Source organism: Paramormyrops kingsleyae, chromosome 1, assembly GCF_048594095.1.
Source record: "Paramormyrops kingsleyae isolate MSU_618 chromosome 1, PKINGS_0.4, whole genome shotgun sequence".
Classification (NCBI taxonomy): Eukaryota; Metazoa; Chordata; class Actinopteri; order Osteoglossiformes; family Mormyridae; genus Paramormyrops; species Paramormyrops kingsleyae.
Window position 1 is genome coordinate 18,745,287 of NC_132797.1, and position 17,214 is coordinate 18,762,500.

Below are 17,214 nucleotides of genomic sequence, written 5' to 3' on the forward strand. Positions count from 1 at the left end.
AATCTTTCCAGTCTCTGGCACTTTGTGGGTTTGGCTGCATGCTCGATGATGCTGACATTCGCAGATGTGTCATCGTCATGATTAAGGATGTCATAGCTGCTTTGAATGTTGTCAATTCCTGACATGACGTGGTGTTATGTTTGTGGTCTGAAGTTCAGGTTTGACAGTGTATGAGGGAAAGTGCCCGCTGTGCATTGTGGAGGAGGCCAGCCTACACAAGGCGATATGCAATACGTCAGTTCAGCAGCTGTGCTCTTTATCCTCGGCAGCTTGTTGCTTTTATTACATTTATGTTATTTTTATCGTTGGCACGTTCAGACCTGCTCAAGAAGTCTCTGGAGATGGATGGCCATAATCGCTGTCTGCCCCCTCCAACATTTTTAGCCCGGGTTATCCTCTGTGATAGCCACCCCCCGCCCCACCTTGGTATGTTCCTCAGGCAGTATGTCTGACAGCGCAGATAATCCTGGTGGTAATGGTGCACCGCAGGGCCCCCTGTAGGACTGGCGGTACTGGTCCTGCCAATTGGCTGGCTGCTATGCAGTCCGCTGGAAAGGCTCACCACGGGGCGGGTGGGAGTTTGGTGTGGCCATACCACTTCCAATTCGCATCGCAGTCCCTCCATGTCACGTACGAGTGGCCGTACCTCATGCAAATGAAGCCCAGAAGCAGGCAGGCCTAATAGCTGGAAGGTCTGGTGGTTGTAATTAGACTGGAATGAGAAGAACATTTCCTGTCCTGTGTTAATGGCTCTGAAAATTGCTGGAATATACAGTCGATTACCACCAGACGTCTGAAATCTGGTACTGGCCTGAGCCATGTCCTCTCATTACAGCGGGTTTTTCGCTGCCCAGGCTGCTCACTGAACCGCCTCAACCCTTCCCTAGCTGATAACCTCCAAGACGCGTTCTCAGCTTGATGGGAGAAGCAGCAACACATTGCAGTTCTTCGGTAGAGAGTTTCCATCTGATCCCAGACTCTTTCTTCGTGGTGGTGCGTTTGTGTCACGCCCCGTCTGGCAGAGAAACTCTCTGTGGCATCTCGCAGGACATGAGGAGGTGACCGCATCGGCCAGAAGCTGGCTCAAGGCCCAGTCCATTTATCCGGTGACAGTGCTGACCCACTGGCCCGACCCGGTCCACACGCCGAGGTGGCGCTTGCAGCAGAGCCCACATCTGGTTTATGTTGTGGCTCCTGCTCCATGCAGTCATGGTCCCCACTGTTTAGAATAGCAGCAGAATGTGGACGAGGCACCACACTGCGGTCACAGCTCTCCAACCATCCGGGACCTCCACACTTGGCTTGCATGGTGAAAGAAGGAAACTTGAAGATATGGCCGTGTGTGTGCTGAGGACGGCCGGCTGGCCGCAGCGAGGATATTGAGCAACCTAGATCCAGCTATGACAATACTTAAAAGAAAATAATCTAAGGACTGGTCCAGAGTCACTTATTAAATTTTCATTATTGTTATTCTTTCGAGATCTAAAATTCGGGAGAAGAATGCAAGGGGAAATGATCTTTTATTATTAAGTATGGAAACAATAAAGGCAAAGTAATCCAGCTAGAAATGTAACCCAATCTATGAAAAATAAAAGTTCATGTCAGTGCAGCGTGTCTGTGGTCTGGATGTCCATCTCGGGCTCCAGCTTTGGCCGCTTCTGCTCCTTCAATGGCAGGCCATCCTTTCACATGTGTTTGTGTAACTGAAGGTTCGCGTTTCTTAAAATCCACTGCCCTTTCCCAAGCACCTTTGCATCTCTCTAAGGTTTCTGTGGTCCCCTGTGGCGGTGGTCTCTCACTGGATCATTTGTTTGTCATGGTGTGCTCGGGGCGTGCTCACTCGGGGTTACTTTGCCGTACTTTGTTCGGTTTGGACCGGACCAGAGGGGCCCGACTCGTGCTTTCATGCGGTCGCCCGTGGTTTACTCTGATCGCAAATGTCACTCTCTGGGAATGAGAGCTTGGATCCTCGCATACAACAAAGCCATCCCAGAAAGAGTTACTGGGCTTCACCAGGAGAGACCGGTGTTTGGTCAGAGCCGTGGCGATAAACATCTTTGTAGCTCCTCCGGTAGTCTGCCTACTCACCCTCCCTCTCTCTCTCTCTCTCTCCCTCTCTCGCTCCCTCCCTTGCTGTCTATGGAGGAAATATGGCGGCCACATGTTCCCTTGTTTGTTTGTTGCACCAGCTGCTTTCCATCATCAGTGCCGGCTTTGGCTGCCAGAGTACCCCGCCTCTTCTGCTCTCGTTTCCTTCAACGGCGCCATAACTCTCAACCTCCCCCCCGCCCCTCCCTCACCGTGCCCTTGCAGGGGGGGGAAGTGCCCCTTCTCATGTTTGTGTCTGAAACCATGGCGACCAGATGGCTACGGCCACCCGGGTTCGGCTATGTGGGACTGTGCGGGTGCATGCAGACGTCGCCCGCCAGTCCATAGGTGACGGCACGCGTCTGCTGCCAGGCGGCACAAAGCGTCAGCCCTCAGCCCGGCCAGTAATTGCACACAGCTGGCGTTCTGCTGAAATCGGAGCATAAAACAGCTTGTTGATGTTGAAATATAGGACTGTGGAGCCTCGTGTCGTAAGCCAGCGAGCTGCTAGGCAGCCTCCCTGGCACCCACCTTTCTACAAGGTCGCCTGAGGTTGTCGTCTTCAAAGCTGCCAAGCGTGCCCCACTGTGCTGAGATGTGTGCAATCTTTAAGCCATAAAAAAACAAAGTGCTTGAAAATTAAAGCAAGCCTCTGGTACCCGGGCAGGAATGCCGCTGGCTCGGGAATCGAATGGCACGTAGCCAGGAAAGCTCTCTGATTCCAGGGTTTGGATTTCTGAGCAGACTCTGAGGGGGAGGGGCCTGCTGCTTCCCTTCAGTTTAGAAGACTCGATTATTAGCAACATAGCCAGCATAACTGAGTCTTAACAGAAGCTAGTACTCCAGAAGCAGGTCTAGTTGTGACTGTAGGTTCTGCTATTAGGGCATTAATATTGTTGTTGTTCTGCTTGATATGCAAAGGTTCAGACCATCTCTGATACCCCGTCTGCTTTCCCTTAAACACCGGCTCCTCCCCCCCCTTGACAGGGGAGATGACCCTTCAGTAGTCAAGGAATCAGAATCATAGCCTGATGTTGTCTGTTGAAGGCTGAACTAGTTCCCTTAATGCCTTATTGCCTCCCCCCCCCGTTCCATAGGAGATGAACATGGATGGGACGGGCCGCAGGGTCCTGCTAGATGACAAGCTGCCTCATATCTTTGGCTTCACGCTGCTGGGTGACTTCATCTACTGGACGGACTGGCAGCGGCGCAGCATCGAGCGCGTGCACAAGAGCTCTGCCGAGCGCGAGGTCATCGTAGACCAGCTGCCCGACCTCATGGGGCTCAAAGCCACCTACATGCACAAGACATTAGGTGAGCAGACCCAGATCTCCATCCTGAGCAGGTTCCTGGATGGTCTCTGGGTCCCAGTGATAATGTTGCATGTACATTCTCCACCATGGCTTTGGTCAGATTTCTCCAAACCTCTCATTGAGAAATAGGGGCCATCTTTTTAAGTCTCCCATGATGCAGTTTGGTTTGTTTAATCATCAAGCTCATAACTGAATCAGATGTGAGGTGGTGACTTTTTTTTCATCCTGACTGAAATGCATAACTGTTTTTCAAATGCATCTGGATGTCTTTGGACTACTTGTCTTACAGCAGGGTGCTGTTACTTTGATTAATCAGGCTTCACAAGCCTCTGTCTAAAACCTGAGGCTGTGTTTTTAGTCTTTAGTGCCAGATTCACAGCAGAGACTTGGGTCGGGGTTGTCCACAAACGGGACAATGAATTCAATGTAGTCTGGGTGTAAACCGACTCCCACTGTCTCTCTTCCCACTCCGAAGGTACCAACCCCTGTGCGGAGAACAACGGGGGCTGCAGCCACCTGTGCTTGTACCGGCCACAGGGGGTCCAGTGCGCCTGTCCCATCGGCCTGGAGCTCATCGGCGACATGAGCACCTGCATCGTCCCCGAGGCCTTCCTGCTCTTCTCCCGCCACACAGACATCCGCCGCATCTCCCTGGAGACAAACAACAACAATGTGGCGATCCCCCTCACTGGTGTCAAGGAGGCCTCCGCCCTGGACTTCGACGTGACGGACAACCGCATCTACTGGACGGACATCACGCTGAAGGTGAGAGAGAAGGATGAGTAATGAGGCCTCGCTCTTCCTGGCTGGCTCAGTGCCCTTGGCTGTCAGTTTAATGGGCTCTCCTGGGATGCATTCTTGGAAGTAATTGATGGCTGGCTTGCATTTCCAATATTTCTGCTTTTTATTTGCCTGCCAGGCACTGATTGAAAGCCATTTATATGGCGTCTTTGGAAGAAAAAGGAAATCCTTCCATCAGAAAGGGTTTTTTTTCCTCCCTCTGTTCTGCTTTTCATGTGGAGAGCTGGAAATATGTGCATGCGGTTAGATGTGGTCAAGAGCAACAATGAACAGGCACTGCGATGTAGCAGCCATGTTGGTGCCCGTGGTGCCGCCTGACAGGGGTTCTCTTTGGTTCTCTCAGCTGGCAGGTCGGAAGTCCAGCAGGAAACTGGGGACGAGTCTGGGCCTGGTCCAGCTGAAGGGACTCTTTAGTCTCCTTCCTTTTCAGCTGGAGTAAAGCGTCGTTGGTCTAAATATGCACACCGCAAATAAAGTGCTCGTTCCCAACCTACAGAAACTTCAGTGCTCAAGAGTCCCCAATTAGTCTGGCTAGATGAACGGGACACTGCTGGACGCTGTGCTCAGGCCTGTCTCAGAGTCCTGCATTATTTATGCCTGCTGCCTCACACCTTTGTGAGAATGAGCCATGAGTGCTGAACTCGTCCTCTCCTCGCGCCGATTTCTCACTTCTGTATGGTTTAACATAAGCATCGCTGTGTATCAGACACGCCACCCCCATCTCAAGACATAGTGTTTGATTCCAACCCAAGTTTTAATGGCTTTCATCTCATCTGACACTTTGAGGGGTTCATATTTTTGGGTGAGATGATGGAAATCTAGCTTCTGAGCATCTAGAGGAAAGGCTGTGAATTAGTATCTCTATCCTGGCATAAACTTGAAGGCCTCGCTCTACATTCCCTTGGCGTTTCTCAATTAGATGTGCTGTTCGTAAGTTGTTGTCTTGTTGTTTCTGACCTGAGAATCCTCTGCATCATGCATGTTCAGGGCAGAACCCGTAAGTTGAGGGAGCTCAGTTGAGGTCCCAGGATGGGACTTGCTGAAGTGCCACTGAGGAATGTTTTTCAGTAGAATGTCCAGCTAAATAAATGACATATCCTACTTAGACATCTGGCAGCAAACTGATAGCTGTTCCATGCCATAAGGGTTCCCTCCTGAATGGTGTTTTCCCTTTAATCAGACCATCAGCAGAGCTTTCATGAACGGCAGCGCCCTGGAGCCCGTGGTAGAGTTTGGCCTGGACTATCCCGAGGGAATGGCAGTTGACTGGCTTGGCAAGAACCTGTACTGGGCCGACACTGGCACCAACCGCATCGAGGTGGCCAAGCTGGATGGGCAGCACCGGCAGGTCCTGGTTTGGAAGGACCTGGACAGCCCAAGGGCCCTGGCTCTAGACCCAGCTGAGGGGTAAGGAGGGGGACCGGAAACCAGTGGGAGATGGAGATGTATATACCAGTTTGTACAGGAGCGAGGTGTTTGTTTAAGCAGTGGTACTAGAATGATCTGAGAATCGATGTCCAAACACCAGTTTACGTTGAAAGAAGTTCAGTTCATTTCAAATGTGAATTTGTTTGCCAGACTTAAAAGTTGCTCACATTTTATGAGTAATGCTGTGTCCATGTCTCTGTTGTATTACGTCATACAAATTTACATCTGTATTAACATGGGATGAGCTTTAAATGATAAACTGTAAAACCCAGTCCAGCAAGCAGGAGGATGCTTTAGAGACTAGGCCTGTGCTGTGCATGTTGCAGTCAGCAGTTCCCAGCAGATGGAGGAAGGCTTTGACGCCTTTCAGCAGCAAGATGATCGATGGCAATTGAAGCTCAGCTCATCAGTTTCCAACCATCTGTCCATCTGCAGGTTTATGTACTGGACGGAGTGGGGTGGGAAACCTAAAATCGACCGTGCTGCCATGGATGGAACTGGCCGAGTCACCCTGGTCCCCAACGTAGGCCGGGCCAATGGCCTGACCATCGACTACGCCGAGCGGAGGCTGTACTGGACGGACCTGGACACGACTCTCATAGAGTCGTCCAACCTGCTTGGTGACTGATCTCATGTCTGAAAGCGGGGGACCTTCTTTTCAGCAAAGAGGCAGGCGTGTCATGGCACCTAAAACCTAAAGACGTATTAGTGACTACAGACCAGCACAGTGTCATGCTGGGAGTTTGGCTTCCTTTGTTAATCAGTGCGTTGCAGATTTTGTTTAATCTATCATTTTCCACATTGTAGTATTTGTTTCCATTTTAGTCATAGGCTGTTCTGTACCCGCTGGGTCTGCAGCATATCACCTTACAGCAGTGGAGTATGTTTCCAATTAGGGGGCATTTCACTGTTACTGTTCATCTCATGTTTTTTCTTGAATCATTCTTCGATGGTTTGCACATACAAACGTAGATTCGAGTCCCCCTATGGAAGGAGATGAAATTATGCTTTTGTCAGGCCAGTTTTCGGAGGGAAAAATCGGTCCTACCCGACTATGATCCTTGCAGTGAATTTCTTATGGGGCAAATGACTAAGGAAGGGTTTATCAGTAATTAATTTTACTGTTTCCCCTTCGCTTTTGCATGCAGGTATGGAACGCGAAGTCATAGCAGATGACCTGCCGCACCCCTTTGGTCTGACGCAGTACCAGGACTACATCTACTGGACGGACTGGAGTCAGCGCAGCATCGAGCGCGCCAACAAGACCAGCGGGCAGAACCGCACGGTGATCCAAGGCCACCTGGACTACGTGATGGACATCCTGGTGTTCCACTCGTCGCGGCAGGCAGGCTGGAACGCCTGCGCATCCACCAACGGCCACTGCTCCCACCTGTGCCTGGCCGTGCCCGTCAGCGGCTTTGTGTGCGGATGCCCTGCCCACTTCTCTCTGAACAACGACAACAAGAGCTGCAGCGGTGAGTCGGGCAGCTCCCCGGTGAGAGGAGGATGGAGGCTCAGTGCGGGGTTTAGCCTTGAAGCTTTGGCTGTTCGATTATTAATAGTGGAGTTATAGTGCAGGGGTGACGTGGTGGGACTTGCTCTCTCTCTCTCTTTTTTTGTGTTCTTCAGACGGCTTTGTGCTTCTGAAGTAAGCGCGGTTTGCACATTTGGCAACTTGGCTGGGGTGTCGAAAAACGGAGCCCAGTTCAGCCTCGCTGCGCCCTCCTCCTTCGTTGATTTAAAGGAGGGGGAGGAACAATAAATTGAATTAAGAGGCGCTCTGGGAAGGGAGATCTAGGGAGTGCAGCAGCGCTGGCATCGGGGATCATGTGAGTGCGGCGGCAGCTCAGCGACTCGTGGGCTTAAGTGGCACCCTGTGTGAAGTGAACAGTATGGGGATGGTATTAATAAAACCTGCTGCATCGTTTACAGATCCACTCGCCGTCAGATAGACTTTTATTCTGGGTGCTTCTCAGCACAGTACAGCCTTAAATCAGGGATCCACAGGAGTTGCCCTGTCATGGATGATCCTTTTTTATATCTTTCTCTGGTCTTTATTCTTCTTTTAAATATTGCTTTTGCTTTTTTCCTGTTTTTTTTTCTTCCACAAAATCGATGTCCACTTATTTTTGTCTAATTCCTGCTCTGTTGCAGGTCTGTACAAAGTGACTGCTGGGTCACTCAGCCTCGTTAAGCCAGGCAGGCTAGGTGTAGCCTCTGCTTTCAATGTTACCTACTTGTTGTCAGTAGTCTCTAGCTGGTCCTTATGGCAGGTGAAGGTGTCTGATTTGCCCGCCACCGCTTTTTGCCATGTGTTCTGGCGCCAATGTCAAACTGATATGTATGAATGAGTGGGCACATAGAGCCCCGTGCGATTCAGTCTTCAGTGCATCACGGGTCTTTCCATCTCCCCTGACCTTCCCCCCGCCCCACCCCACAGCCCCCACCTCCTTCCTGCTCTTCAGCCAGAAGACGGCCATCAGCCGCATGGTGGTGGACGAGCAGCAGAGCCCCGACATCATCCTGCCCCTGCACAGCCTTCGGAATGTGCGCGCCATCGACTACGACCCCCTCCTCCGACACCTCTACTGGATCGATGCCAAGCAGAACGCCATCCGCCGGGCCCAGGAGGATGGAAACCAGGTACCATCCTTCAACCATTCTCGCAGCTTCTTCATGATAATGATGTGCCCACCCTCCCCCCCCCCCCCCCCCCCAAATTGTACATGAGCTATGAATTTACTAATTTGCAGTGTGCTCTGGTTTAAGATGATCATTGGGGCATTTGAGCAAGCCCCTTAACCTTAATAGGTCCAGGAATACTGACCCTACTGTCTGATCCTCACTTGTATGCCACTTTGGACAGAAGTCCATCTGTTAAATGTGAAATATGTTGTACCTGGGGATATTCTAATCAATTGTGCATTTGCACACAGTCTTTCCACTCCAGTCCAGTTTACCGTATACCATGCAGTTTGTACCATGTGACATGCTGCTTTTTAAATGCACAACAGTAGATGCGGGTCTCTCCGTTTTTCTTTGGAAGCCCAGTCGGCTCACGGTGCATGAATAGTATCCATGACTTTTCATTGCGACCTCTGACATTGAACCCCCTCCCCAGAGCATAAGTGTGGTTTCTGGCTCGCCGGGGGGCCTCGGACTACAGCCTTTTGACCTCAGCATCGACGTCTACAGCCGCTTCATCTATTGGACCAGCGACGTGACCAACGTCATCAACGTAACGCACATAGACGGCCACGGTGTGGGGGTGGTGCTTCGCGGGGAGCACGACAGGCCCCGTGCCATCGTGGTCAACCCGGAGAGGGGGTCAGTTCACTTCTGTTTTCACGTGTTGGTTTCATGATGATCTTTGAGAGAGTGTAATCCCTTGGATCTGTAATTATGCATTTTAGCTGGAACAAGCTGGATTTCTAGGCCCAAAGCAGAGTCCTGAAGCGCCGTGCTGAATGTTACTCTGCATGTCTGACACATTTAGTCTAAGAGTTCCTCTTAGAGCTCTTCATCTAGGGATGACTTGTAAAAAAACCTGCTCCTTACATTTCTAGAAGAAAAATGGAAAAACTTACCAGACAGCAGAGTTGCGTAGCTCCCAGTTTCAATTCTTGTCTTGGCGAGCGTGAGCAAGGTGACATTTTTATTTGGACACTCACGGTGCCCCCGTCCCTCCAGGTACATGTACTTCACCAATCTGCAGGAGCGCTCACCCAAGATCGAGCGCGCGGCGCTAGATGGCACGGAGAGGGAGGTGCTGTTTTTCACCGGTCTGGGAAAGCCTGTGGCGCTCGCCGTGGACAATGAAGCAAGCCGGCTCTTCTGGGCGGACGCAGACCTGCGCCGTATAGAGAGCAGCGACCTCACCGGTGAGCCCAGCGCTGCCCCCCAGGGGCGCTCACCAGACATGTAACGTGAGGTCACCAGTTGGAGTCCCTGCGATGACAAAGGCCATTATCATGCCTGTTAGCGGTGTCATTCACTGACACTCGGCGGTATGTGAGTAATGGGTCATGTGAGCTGGATGAAGATGTGCTCTCTGCATATTCCAACCGCTGATTCAGAACTGTATCAGTACTGTTAGCTTGGACCCTATCCCAGGCAACACCAAGCACAAGGCAGGAAACATCCTGAACAGATTGTCTGTAAATCGAGTGCTAAGCTACTAAAATAATATTTGGTCACCCCTCCTGCCACTTTTTTATTTTTTTAATATATATATATATATATATATATATACATATATATACACACACACACACACACACACACACACACACACAGTGGTACCTCAGTTCTCGAACTTATTAGAATTTCTTAAAAGTCAAACCAACCAGTTAGAAAAAAAATTACCTAGAGCTCGAGCTGAATCTCAGAAGTCAAACCATGAACGCCAACCTAAGATAACTTGTACGTGCGGGGAAATGAGTCACGCGGCACGTCTCTCAGCGGAAACAAAGTGTAACGCTTCAGTCTCAGCCTCGCATTCGCTGTGATAGCATCGTGCATGTTTACACTAGCTGAATACATGTATTTAGACGGTAAAAATACATTTAGATGATGGACAGTAACAGTAATTATAAAATACATTTCAAAATAGATTTCTTATTCATTATTTTTTAATATTAATATATATATTTTATATATATAAAATATGCATGCATGCTCCTCTTCTCACCCAGAGCCATCAGATGATTGCTGTGATTTTTCCACAGTCTGTAATCAAGCCCTATAACCACATCTCAGACAGTGCTGGCAAGGTATCTCTGTTCAGGGTGATTTATAAGCGTGACTACTTCACTGAGGAATTTGTGAAGAACACCGTATATGCTGTTTCACTTTGTCATGAACTATAACGTAACTGATTTACTCTACTCGCCAAAATGTTTGATGGCCATCACTCCTGTTACATACAGGTTGCAGATTTTGGTTCATTTTCAGGTTATTCAGGGACTGAGTACTGTGGACTCGTATGGGATGGACATCTTTTTCAGAAGAGTATACTTTTTCAGTGTAATCGACACATGCAAATAAGACAGATCTTGGATGATTACCAGCAGGTCCAAAACAGCTGGCTGTACTGCAGTGGGGTCTTGCTCTGTGTTTGTGTGTAGACTGCACAGTCTGTAATGAGCGGTCATGGCTGGAGCTTCCAGGAAAAGCTTCCAGAGGGAACAAGCACAGCTGGGTGGGGAACAGTTGAGTTAAGGCACCAGGGTAGCTTGAGGTAGACAAGGATGGCTCCAGATAGACCCCAAACTTGTGGTCTTCAGCTTCCTGGAAGCCGTAGTGGTGAAGCGAGGCCCAAGCATGTGGAGCTGTGTTCATGGGATGGGCTGTAAGTGAGACCTCAGGCACAGCAACAGGCCTCCTACAGCTGGTCAAAATATGAGTTGGGTTTGATGGGAACGAGCCTCTTCCGTTACTCTGGTCATAGGACATTCAAGGCTTTTAGCCTTTCGTGTCACCCCACCACACACAGAAACCTGACCTCTCCTGCTTGCAGTCAAACTTCTCTGAGCACAATATGTTTTTCTTTTTGCAAAGAAATACTGGTTTGGGGACGTCAAAGAATAGCAAACAAAGGGAATCGTAGTCTGTCTTCACAAGGGGATGAAGATCAAGAGAGGGTCTGTCGTCTAAACAAACCCCGGATCTTCACCAGGATAAAAGACCCACAGATGGACCTCCTTTCCAAATTGTCTGGATCATATTTTGGTTTTATTATTTTTTCCCCCAAAAACCTTCTCCTGCAGTGAATTATACCATTGCACAACCGTGCTCAGCCTTAATGTTCCTCTCTTTCCCTCCCTGAAGCACCCTGCCGTCTTTTCCTCCAGATCTCACATTATTTTGTCCTGGTGTCCCTCTACCCTCCTTACTCTCTTCAAACCTGCTTGCCAGGGGCAAATCGGGTGGTAATGGAGGACTCCAACATCCTCCAGCCCGTCGGGCTGACCATCTTTGAGAACCACCTGTATTGGATTGACCGGCAGCAGCAGATGATCGAGCGCATCGACAAGAATACCCGCGAGGGCCGCACCAAGATCCAGGCCCGCATCTCCTCGCTGAGCGACATCCACGCCGTCCATGCTCTCGACATGAAGGAATATAGTGAGTGCCCTATACACTGTGTCTTAGAGGCCCTCGGTTCCTGCCTCTACTGATGCGATGCCTCCTACAGGTAAGCATCCCTGTACCTCGGACAACGGCGGCTGCTCCCACATCTGCATTGTGAAGGGCGATGGCACCACACGTTGCTCCTGTCCCGTCCACCTGGTGTTGCTGCAGAACGAGCTCTCCTGTGGAGGTGAGCCCTTGCCTGGCCGGGGCGACCTTGGCATGGAGAAGCCCCGCACCCACTGAATACCAGCCATGCCACACCATCACACACCGTACCAGGGATCTGTTTTTGAGTGATTAGATTTTCCTTAAATTTTCACGCTGAAGCTTTACTTAGGTTCACTAAACTTACTACTAAGACGTAAACTCCATGGTCTGGCTGTGTATCAATCAGTCACGGGGAACATGGTGTAAAACTCTCCCTGGACCCTCCTCTTCCCCCCTCAGAGCCTCCCACGTGCTCCCCAGAGCAATTTTCCTGCGCCTTTGGCGACGTGGACTGCATCCCACAGGCATGGCGCTGCGATGGCATCGCCGAGTGTGAGGATGGCAGCGATGAGCGTGACTGCCCTGTGTGCTCGCCACTGGAGTTCCAGTGCGCCAGTAGGCAGTGCGTAGCTCTGGGGCTGCGCTGCGACGGCGAGGCCAACTGCCAGGACGCATCAGACGAGAGCGAGTGCACAGGTGAGGGTCTTGGATACTTGGCTGGGGGGGTAGAGGGGCTCAGTGATAAGTCTTTGGGCTGGAAACCCACAACACACACGGGCAGAGGGCTGACTTGTATGCTTTGGCTCTATCAGCACACTGTCCTGTGGACCAGTTCAGCTGCGCTAATGGCCAGTGTGTCGGCAAGCACAAGAGGTGCGACCACAACATGGACTGCACTGACAACTCTGACGAGCTCGGCTGCTGTGAGTCACCTGACCCATAACCATAGCTTTGGTGTTATACATGTGGTTTCTGTGTGAATATCTATTTTTCATTATGAGTCTTACATTGAGCTGTAGTGGTCTTCGAAGCAGCTGTGTAAGGCTATCTGTAAGTGGCTTGCATGGGTGGCCGTTTATTTGTGTGAGACTAAACACTGATCCAGGGTCAATGCTACTGGCGGTGCCTGTTGTCTTGGCTGAGGGTGTGTTATCGTGGCTGAAGGCTCCGCCTCTTTTCCCAGACCCCACAGAGGAGCCGCCGCCCCCACCCACCAGTGCTGTGGGCTCCATCGTGGGTGTGGTCCTCGCGCTCTTCGTGGTGGGCGCCATCTACTTCGTGTGCCAGCGTGTCTTCTGCCCGCACGCCAAGGATGATGGGGAGGCCAGCGACTTCGTGGTCCACGGTCCGTCGTCCATGCCGCTGGGATATGTGCCACACCCCAACTCGCTCTCCCGGTCACTCCCAGGTAGACCTCACCGGGTCACGTCAGAGGCAGGCCGTGATGACCATTCCACGGGCTTCAGAATTTCATTATTAACTGCTGTAGTTATACTTCTGGAAGACAGTCTGTGAAGGTCTTTGGTCCAGTGGCTCTGGACTGAGTCTTCTTCCGCTGCTCAGGTATGTCTCGTGGGAAGTCGGTGATGGGGTCCCTCAGCATCATGGCAGGCAGCAGTGGGCCACCCTATGACCGAGCCCATGTCACAGGGGCATCCTCCAGTAGCTCCTCAAGCACCAAGGGTTCTTACTTCCCTCCGGTGAGCAGCGGAACTGCATCAGCGTCGCTTCATAAGGAATCCCCTTCCTTATTAACAATATTCTGTATGTGTGTGAGAATCTGCTACGTGTCACTCAGCAGAAACCAGGTTTCAATCCCCACCCCCCAGGTCCTCAACCCTCCTCCATCACCTGCCACAGAGCGGTCCCACTACACCATGGAGTTCGGTTACTCCTCCAACAGCCCCTCCACACACCGTTCCTACAGGTACAGGTTTTTTCCTTGTGGCCGTGTTGGCGGTTACATGGCACGAGGTCTCTGTTCAATGCATCCTGCCTTTTTTTTTCTTAACTCTGCAGCTACAGACCCTACACCTACCGGCACATTGCCCCACCCACTACACCCTGCAGCACAGACGTGTGTGACAGCGACTGCACGCCAGGCCGCCGCATCATCGCGCCGGCCAAGGGCTACACCAGCGACCTCAACTACGACTCTGAGCCCTTTCCCCCTCCTCCAACGCCCCGCAGCCAGTATCTGTCAGCAGAGGAGAACTGCGAGAGCTGCCCCCCCTCACCCTACACCGACCGCAGCTACTCCCACCATCTTTACCCTCCACCTCCTTCCCCATGCACAGACTCCTCCTGAGCCATGCCCACTTTCTCTGGCCCCTCCTTCCCCTGTAAATACCATTTGTGCATATAAGAGGATATTATGGGGGGTGGGGTTTTGTACAGTATTAAAATATAAAGCCAGGACGTCCAGGGATAGGGGATTGTTGGGGCACATTGTACAGTGAAGTATTTATATTTTCTATACCGCATCTATGGGTGCCAAAAGTTTGTATTATGAAGAGAATTTTGTACATTATATAACTATACAAATTTATAAAATTTGCCACAAGTGGGAAACGCTGCCTTAATGCCGAAGTCTGAAACAGAAGACGCTGCCTTGATGTGGGGCTGAAAGAAAGCAATGCAGGGGAGAGAGACACTTAGCTAATGCCAAAAATGGGACACTTCGGCGGGGGCTGCCTGAATTCAGTCTGTCAGGACTGCGGAGCTTGTCCTGACCACCTCTGCCGCACTGCCATCACTGTTGGAAACCAAAGAGCCAATGACGCAGTGAAAGGGCGTAAGGTGCTGAACAGCAGCCCATGCTGGGTACCTGGTTCACCCCAAAGCCTGGTCTCTTCCTCTTTCTCCTCCTCCAGCTCTCTGAGGCTCTCCCTTGTTGAGACCACTGCCTTGGGCCCCACAGGACTACCCCCATCCAGCTCATTCCGGGAGAACCTACAGGGAGCAGTCATCCTAGGGCAGAGACGGATGTGTCTGAGCACAGAGATACCATAGCGGAATATAGCACCTCAGTGTGACCCCACCTGCGCTGATGGAGTTTACATTCAGAAGCAATTAACCAAACATAGGCTTTAGAACCGAGAATCTTTCTCTTTTTAAAAGAAATCATGTCAGGCTACAGCTGTAAACTGCTAAAGAAGAGCCGTCTGAGACAAACAGCATGCCATGCCGCCCCACCCCCCAGAGGAAGGGAAGAGCACCACCTTGTGTCTGACTCATGCCAAAACACTTTTAATCTTTTAAACTCAGTGCCCACAGAATATTTTCATATTTTTGTACCATGTATTGTGTAGATATCATATTTATAAGCTATTAAAAACCTTGTATTAGGTTATTGTAAATGTATCCACTATATCCCTGCGGTACTTGTGTGTTTCTGCCGTAAATGAAACCCTATCTATTTTTCTATTGTGTGTAAGTCTGTATAGAGACAATCTAAGGCAGATCATTTGAAGAGAATGAGCAGATATCCATGTATTATTATTATTATTATTATTATTATTATTATATTTTTTTACCCAGGCAAATTATCATTCTGTTCCTCCTTTGCTTAATTAATAATCATGCTACACATGACTAGTTTTAGCACGGCCACCTCAAGCTGTTTCTCTTTCAACAGCAAAGACGTCCCTGAACAAGACAAGAGTTCAGCCCCCCTTGGCTGGATGTCTTCACTGTGCTATGTTGATCCTGGGTTCAGTACATTAAGTTGTCATGTTTCAGTGCTCAAGACCAAATCCCCCCGCCCCCCCCATATTTTCCGCTCTGCGAGATATTGGAGGCTTACTTTCAGATTTCTCCTGTGTGAAATGCCCAGCCTCTAAGTACTGCCTGTCTGCATCTCATTTAGCGGGATGAGTTCAGGCTGGACTGATGTCTGGTGAACGCCAGCTCCCATGCCTGATTGGCCAGGATTGACAATTTACTGTCTTTTTGGTATAATGGATTAAGAGAAATTTACTGGCTCTTGGAACCTTTTCTTTTGCCAAAGTACTCTAAATAGTTTAGTTCTGACTTTGAAAGTCTGTTGGCAATATCTTTGACTTGATTGCAATCAAGGCTTCACATCCATGTTTGATTAACTCCCAAAGGGCTTCAGTCTTCTCTGTCTGCTGCTGAACTGGACCTTTCTTTGATGAAGGACCCATAGGCCGTTTTGTGTGTGTGTGTGTGTGTGTGTGTGTGTGTGTGTGTGTGTGTGTGTGGGGTTCCTTGGGCAGACTTCAGGGGCAGGGTTGTGCGGTTCTGCTAATCTCCTGAAGTGTCCTTCAATGGAGCTGCATTGGTTTTGGTTTCCTCATGTCCATTAGTTTGTTGTAAGTGAACCAGAATGGATCCGTACCGTATACTCCTCTGGCCTCTCCATGCACAAATCGCTTTCTCTTTTATATTAAATTGTAGCCGTGAAACCACTTTTAATATATTAAACTTCTCAGCATTTGCTGACAGCAGCGTCTGTCGAAGAGTCCGTACCACCCTGGTGGCTCGCATTGGCACGCATCTCCGACATCTTTCCTATACTGTCCTGTCACCTCATGCATCTGGCCCCTGAGCCACTGCCCCTGATGAACTAGCCTAGTGACATTTTTCTTCCTGACTGCACTTTATGGTACTATTGGTAGTTGCTGATGTAACAGTTCATTTAGTTTGTGATCCTTATGTCTGAGCACATTTCCTCATCTTTACGTTTATTCCTTTATCTGACATGATCTAATTGAATGTAGTAACACAAGGTGTGGAGGTTTCAGATGAACTTTACTATAGGGTTCTATAAGGGTTATAGTAATTGGTAACCAAAGGAATTATTTTGAATTGCTAAATTTTCAAATAGGGAAAATTTACCTCAAAAGAGGTTTATATTAAACTTCTTTTGATTTTTATTTTAGCCTAAAAAAAACGTAGCCTTTCAAAATACTTTTGTGAATTTCATTCTTTTGAGAAAACCAAGAAAATAAAAAAAATCTTATGCTACCTGCTGGTTGGCTTAGCTTGTTTTGGGAGATTTAATAGAAAAAATTTAACTTAAACTTTAGCTGCATGGATGTCCATCGTAAGAGTTGCTTGAGGTAAAAATTAAAAGCACTTTTGATTCCAGGACATTGGAGAAGCTAAGCTGACAGGGCTGAGCATGAGGCCATTTTGGATGGGAGGTCCTCATTAAGCTGTTTGTTACTGTGGTGCTTTGCAGGAGTGACTTCAGGATAACCAACATTTGGTTAATCATATACACATTGTCCCACTAACCCTTTGTAAATGGCTTGTCATGTGCAACAGTGTATAAAATCTGTACAGCCCATGTTATATCTTCATAAGCTGTTGTAACAAATTAAATGATGATTTTTTTATACAAAGAATTAATGGAATTTTCTCTGAAATGGTTTGCAAAATACTTATTTCTCTTTCTGGTTATGGCTTTAATTCATTTTTGTGCTGTGGAATATAC

General features: G+C 49.4%; 1 protein-coding gene across 3 annotated transcripts in view; it reads left to right on the plus strand.

The window, feature by feature from the left end:
* LOC111847012 (low-density lipoprotein receptor-related protein 6-like) overlaps positions 1 to 17,125 on the plus strand; it is a 45,474-nt gene extending 28,349 nt beyond the window's left edge. For 2 of the 3 annotated variants that reach the window (XM_023817825.2, XM_023817826.2), the window contains exons 8-23: positions 3,186 to 3,402; positions 3,877 to 4,166; positions 5,383 to 5,609; positions 6,066 to 6,250; positions 6,779 to 7,105; positions 8,071 to 8,273; positions 8,752 to 8,957; positions 9,321 to 9,511; positions 11,547 to 11,756; positions 11,827 to 11,952; positions 12,213 to 12,449; positions 12,566 to 12,676; positions 12,937 to 13,161; positions 13,317 to 13,453; positions 13,583 to 13,680; positions 13,773 to 17,125. In XM_023817825.2, coding sequence (XP_023673593.2) covers positions 3,186 to 3,402; positions 3,877 to 4,166; positions 5,383 to 5,609; positions 6,066 to 6,250; positions 6,779 to 7,105; positions 8,071 to 8,273; positions 8,752 to 8,957; positions 9,321 to 9,511; positions 11,547 to 11,756; positions 11,827 to 11,952; positions 12,213 to 12,449; positions 12,566 to 12,676; positions 12,937 to 13,161; positions 13,317 to 13,453; positions 13,583 to 13,680; positions 13,773 to 14,061 — 3,279 coding nt within the window. In that variant the 3' untranslated portion in view covers positions 14,062 to 17,125. Of the gene's footprint in view, positions 1 to 3,185; positions 3,403 to 3,876; positions 4,167 to 5,382; positions 5,610 to 6,065; positions 6,251 to 6,778; positions 7,106 to 8,070; positions 8,274 to 8,751; positions 8,958 to 9,320; positions 9,512 to 11,459; positions 11,757 to 11,826; positions 11,953 to 12,212; positions 12,450 to 12,565; positions 12,677 to 12,936; positions 13,162 to 13,316; positions 13,454 to 13,582; positions 13,681 to 13,772 lie in introns of all 3 variants that reach the window. The other variant, XM_072711255.1, reaches the window with a different exon arrangement.
* Positions 17,126 to 17,214: the final 89 nt, after the last annotated feature.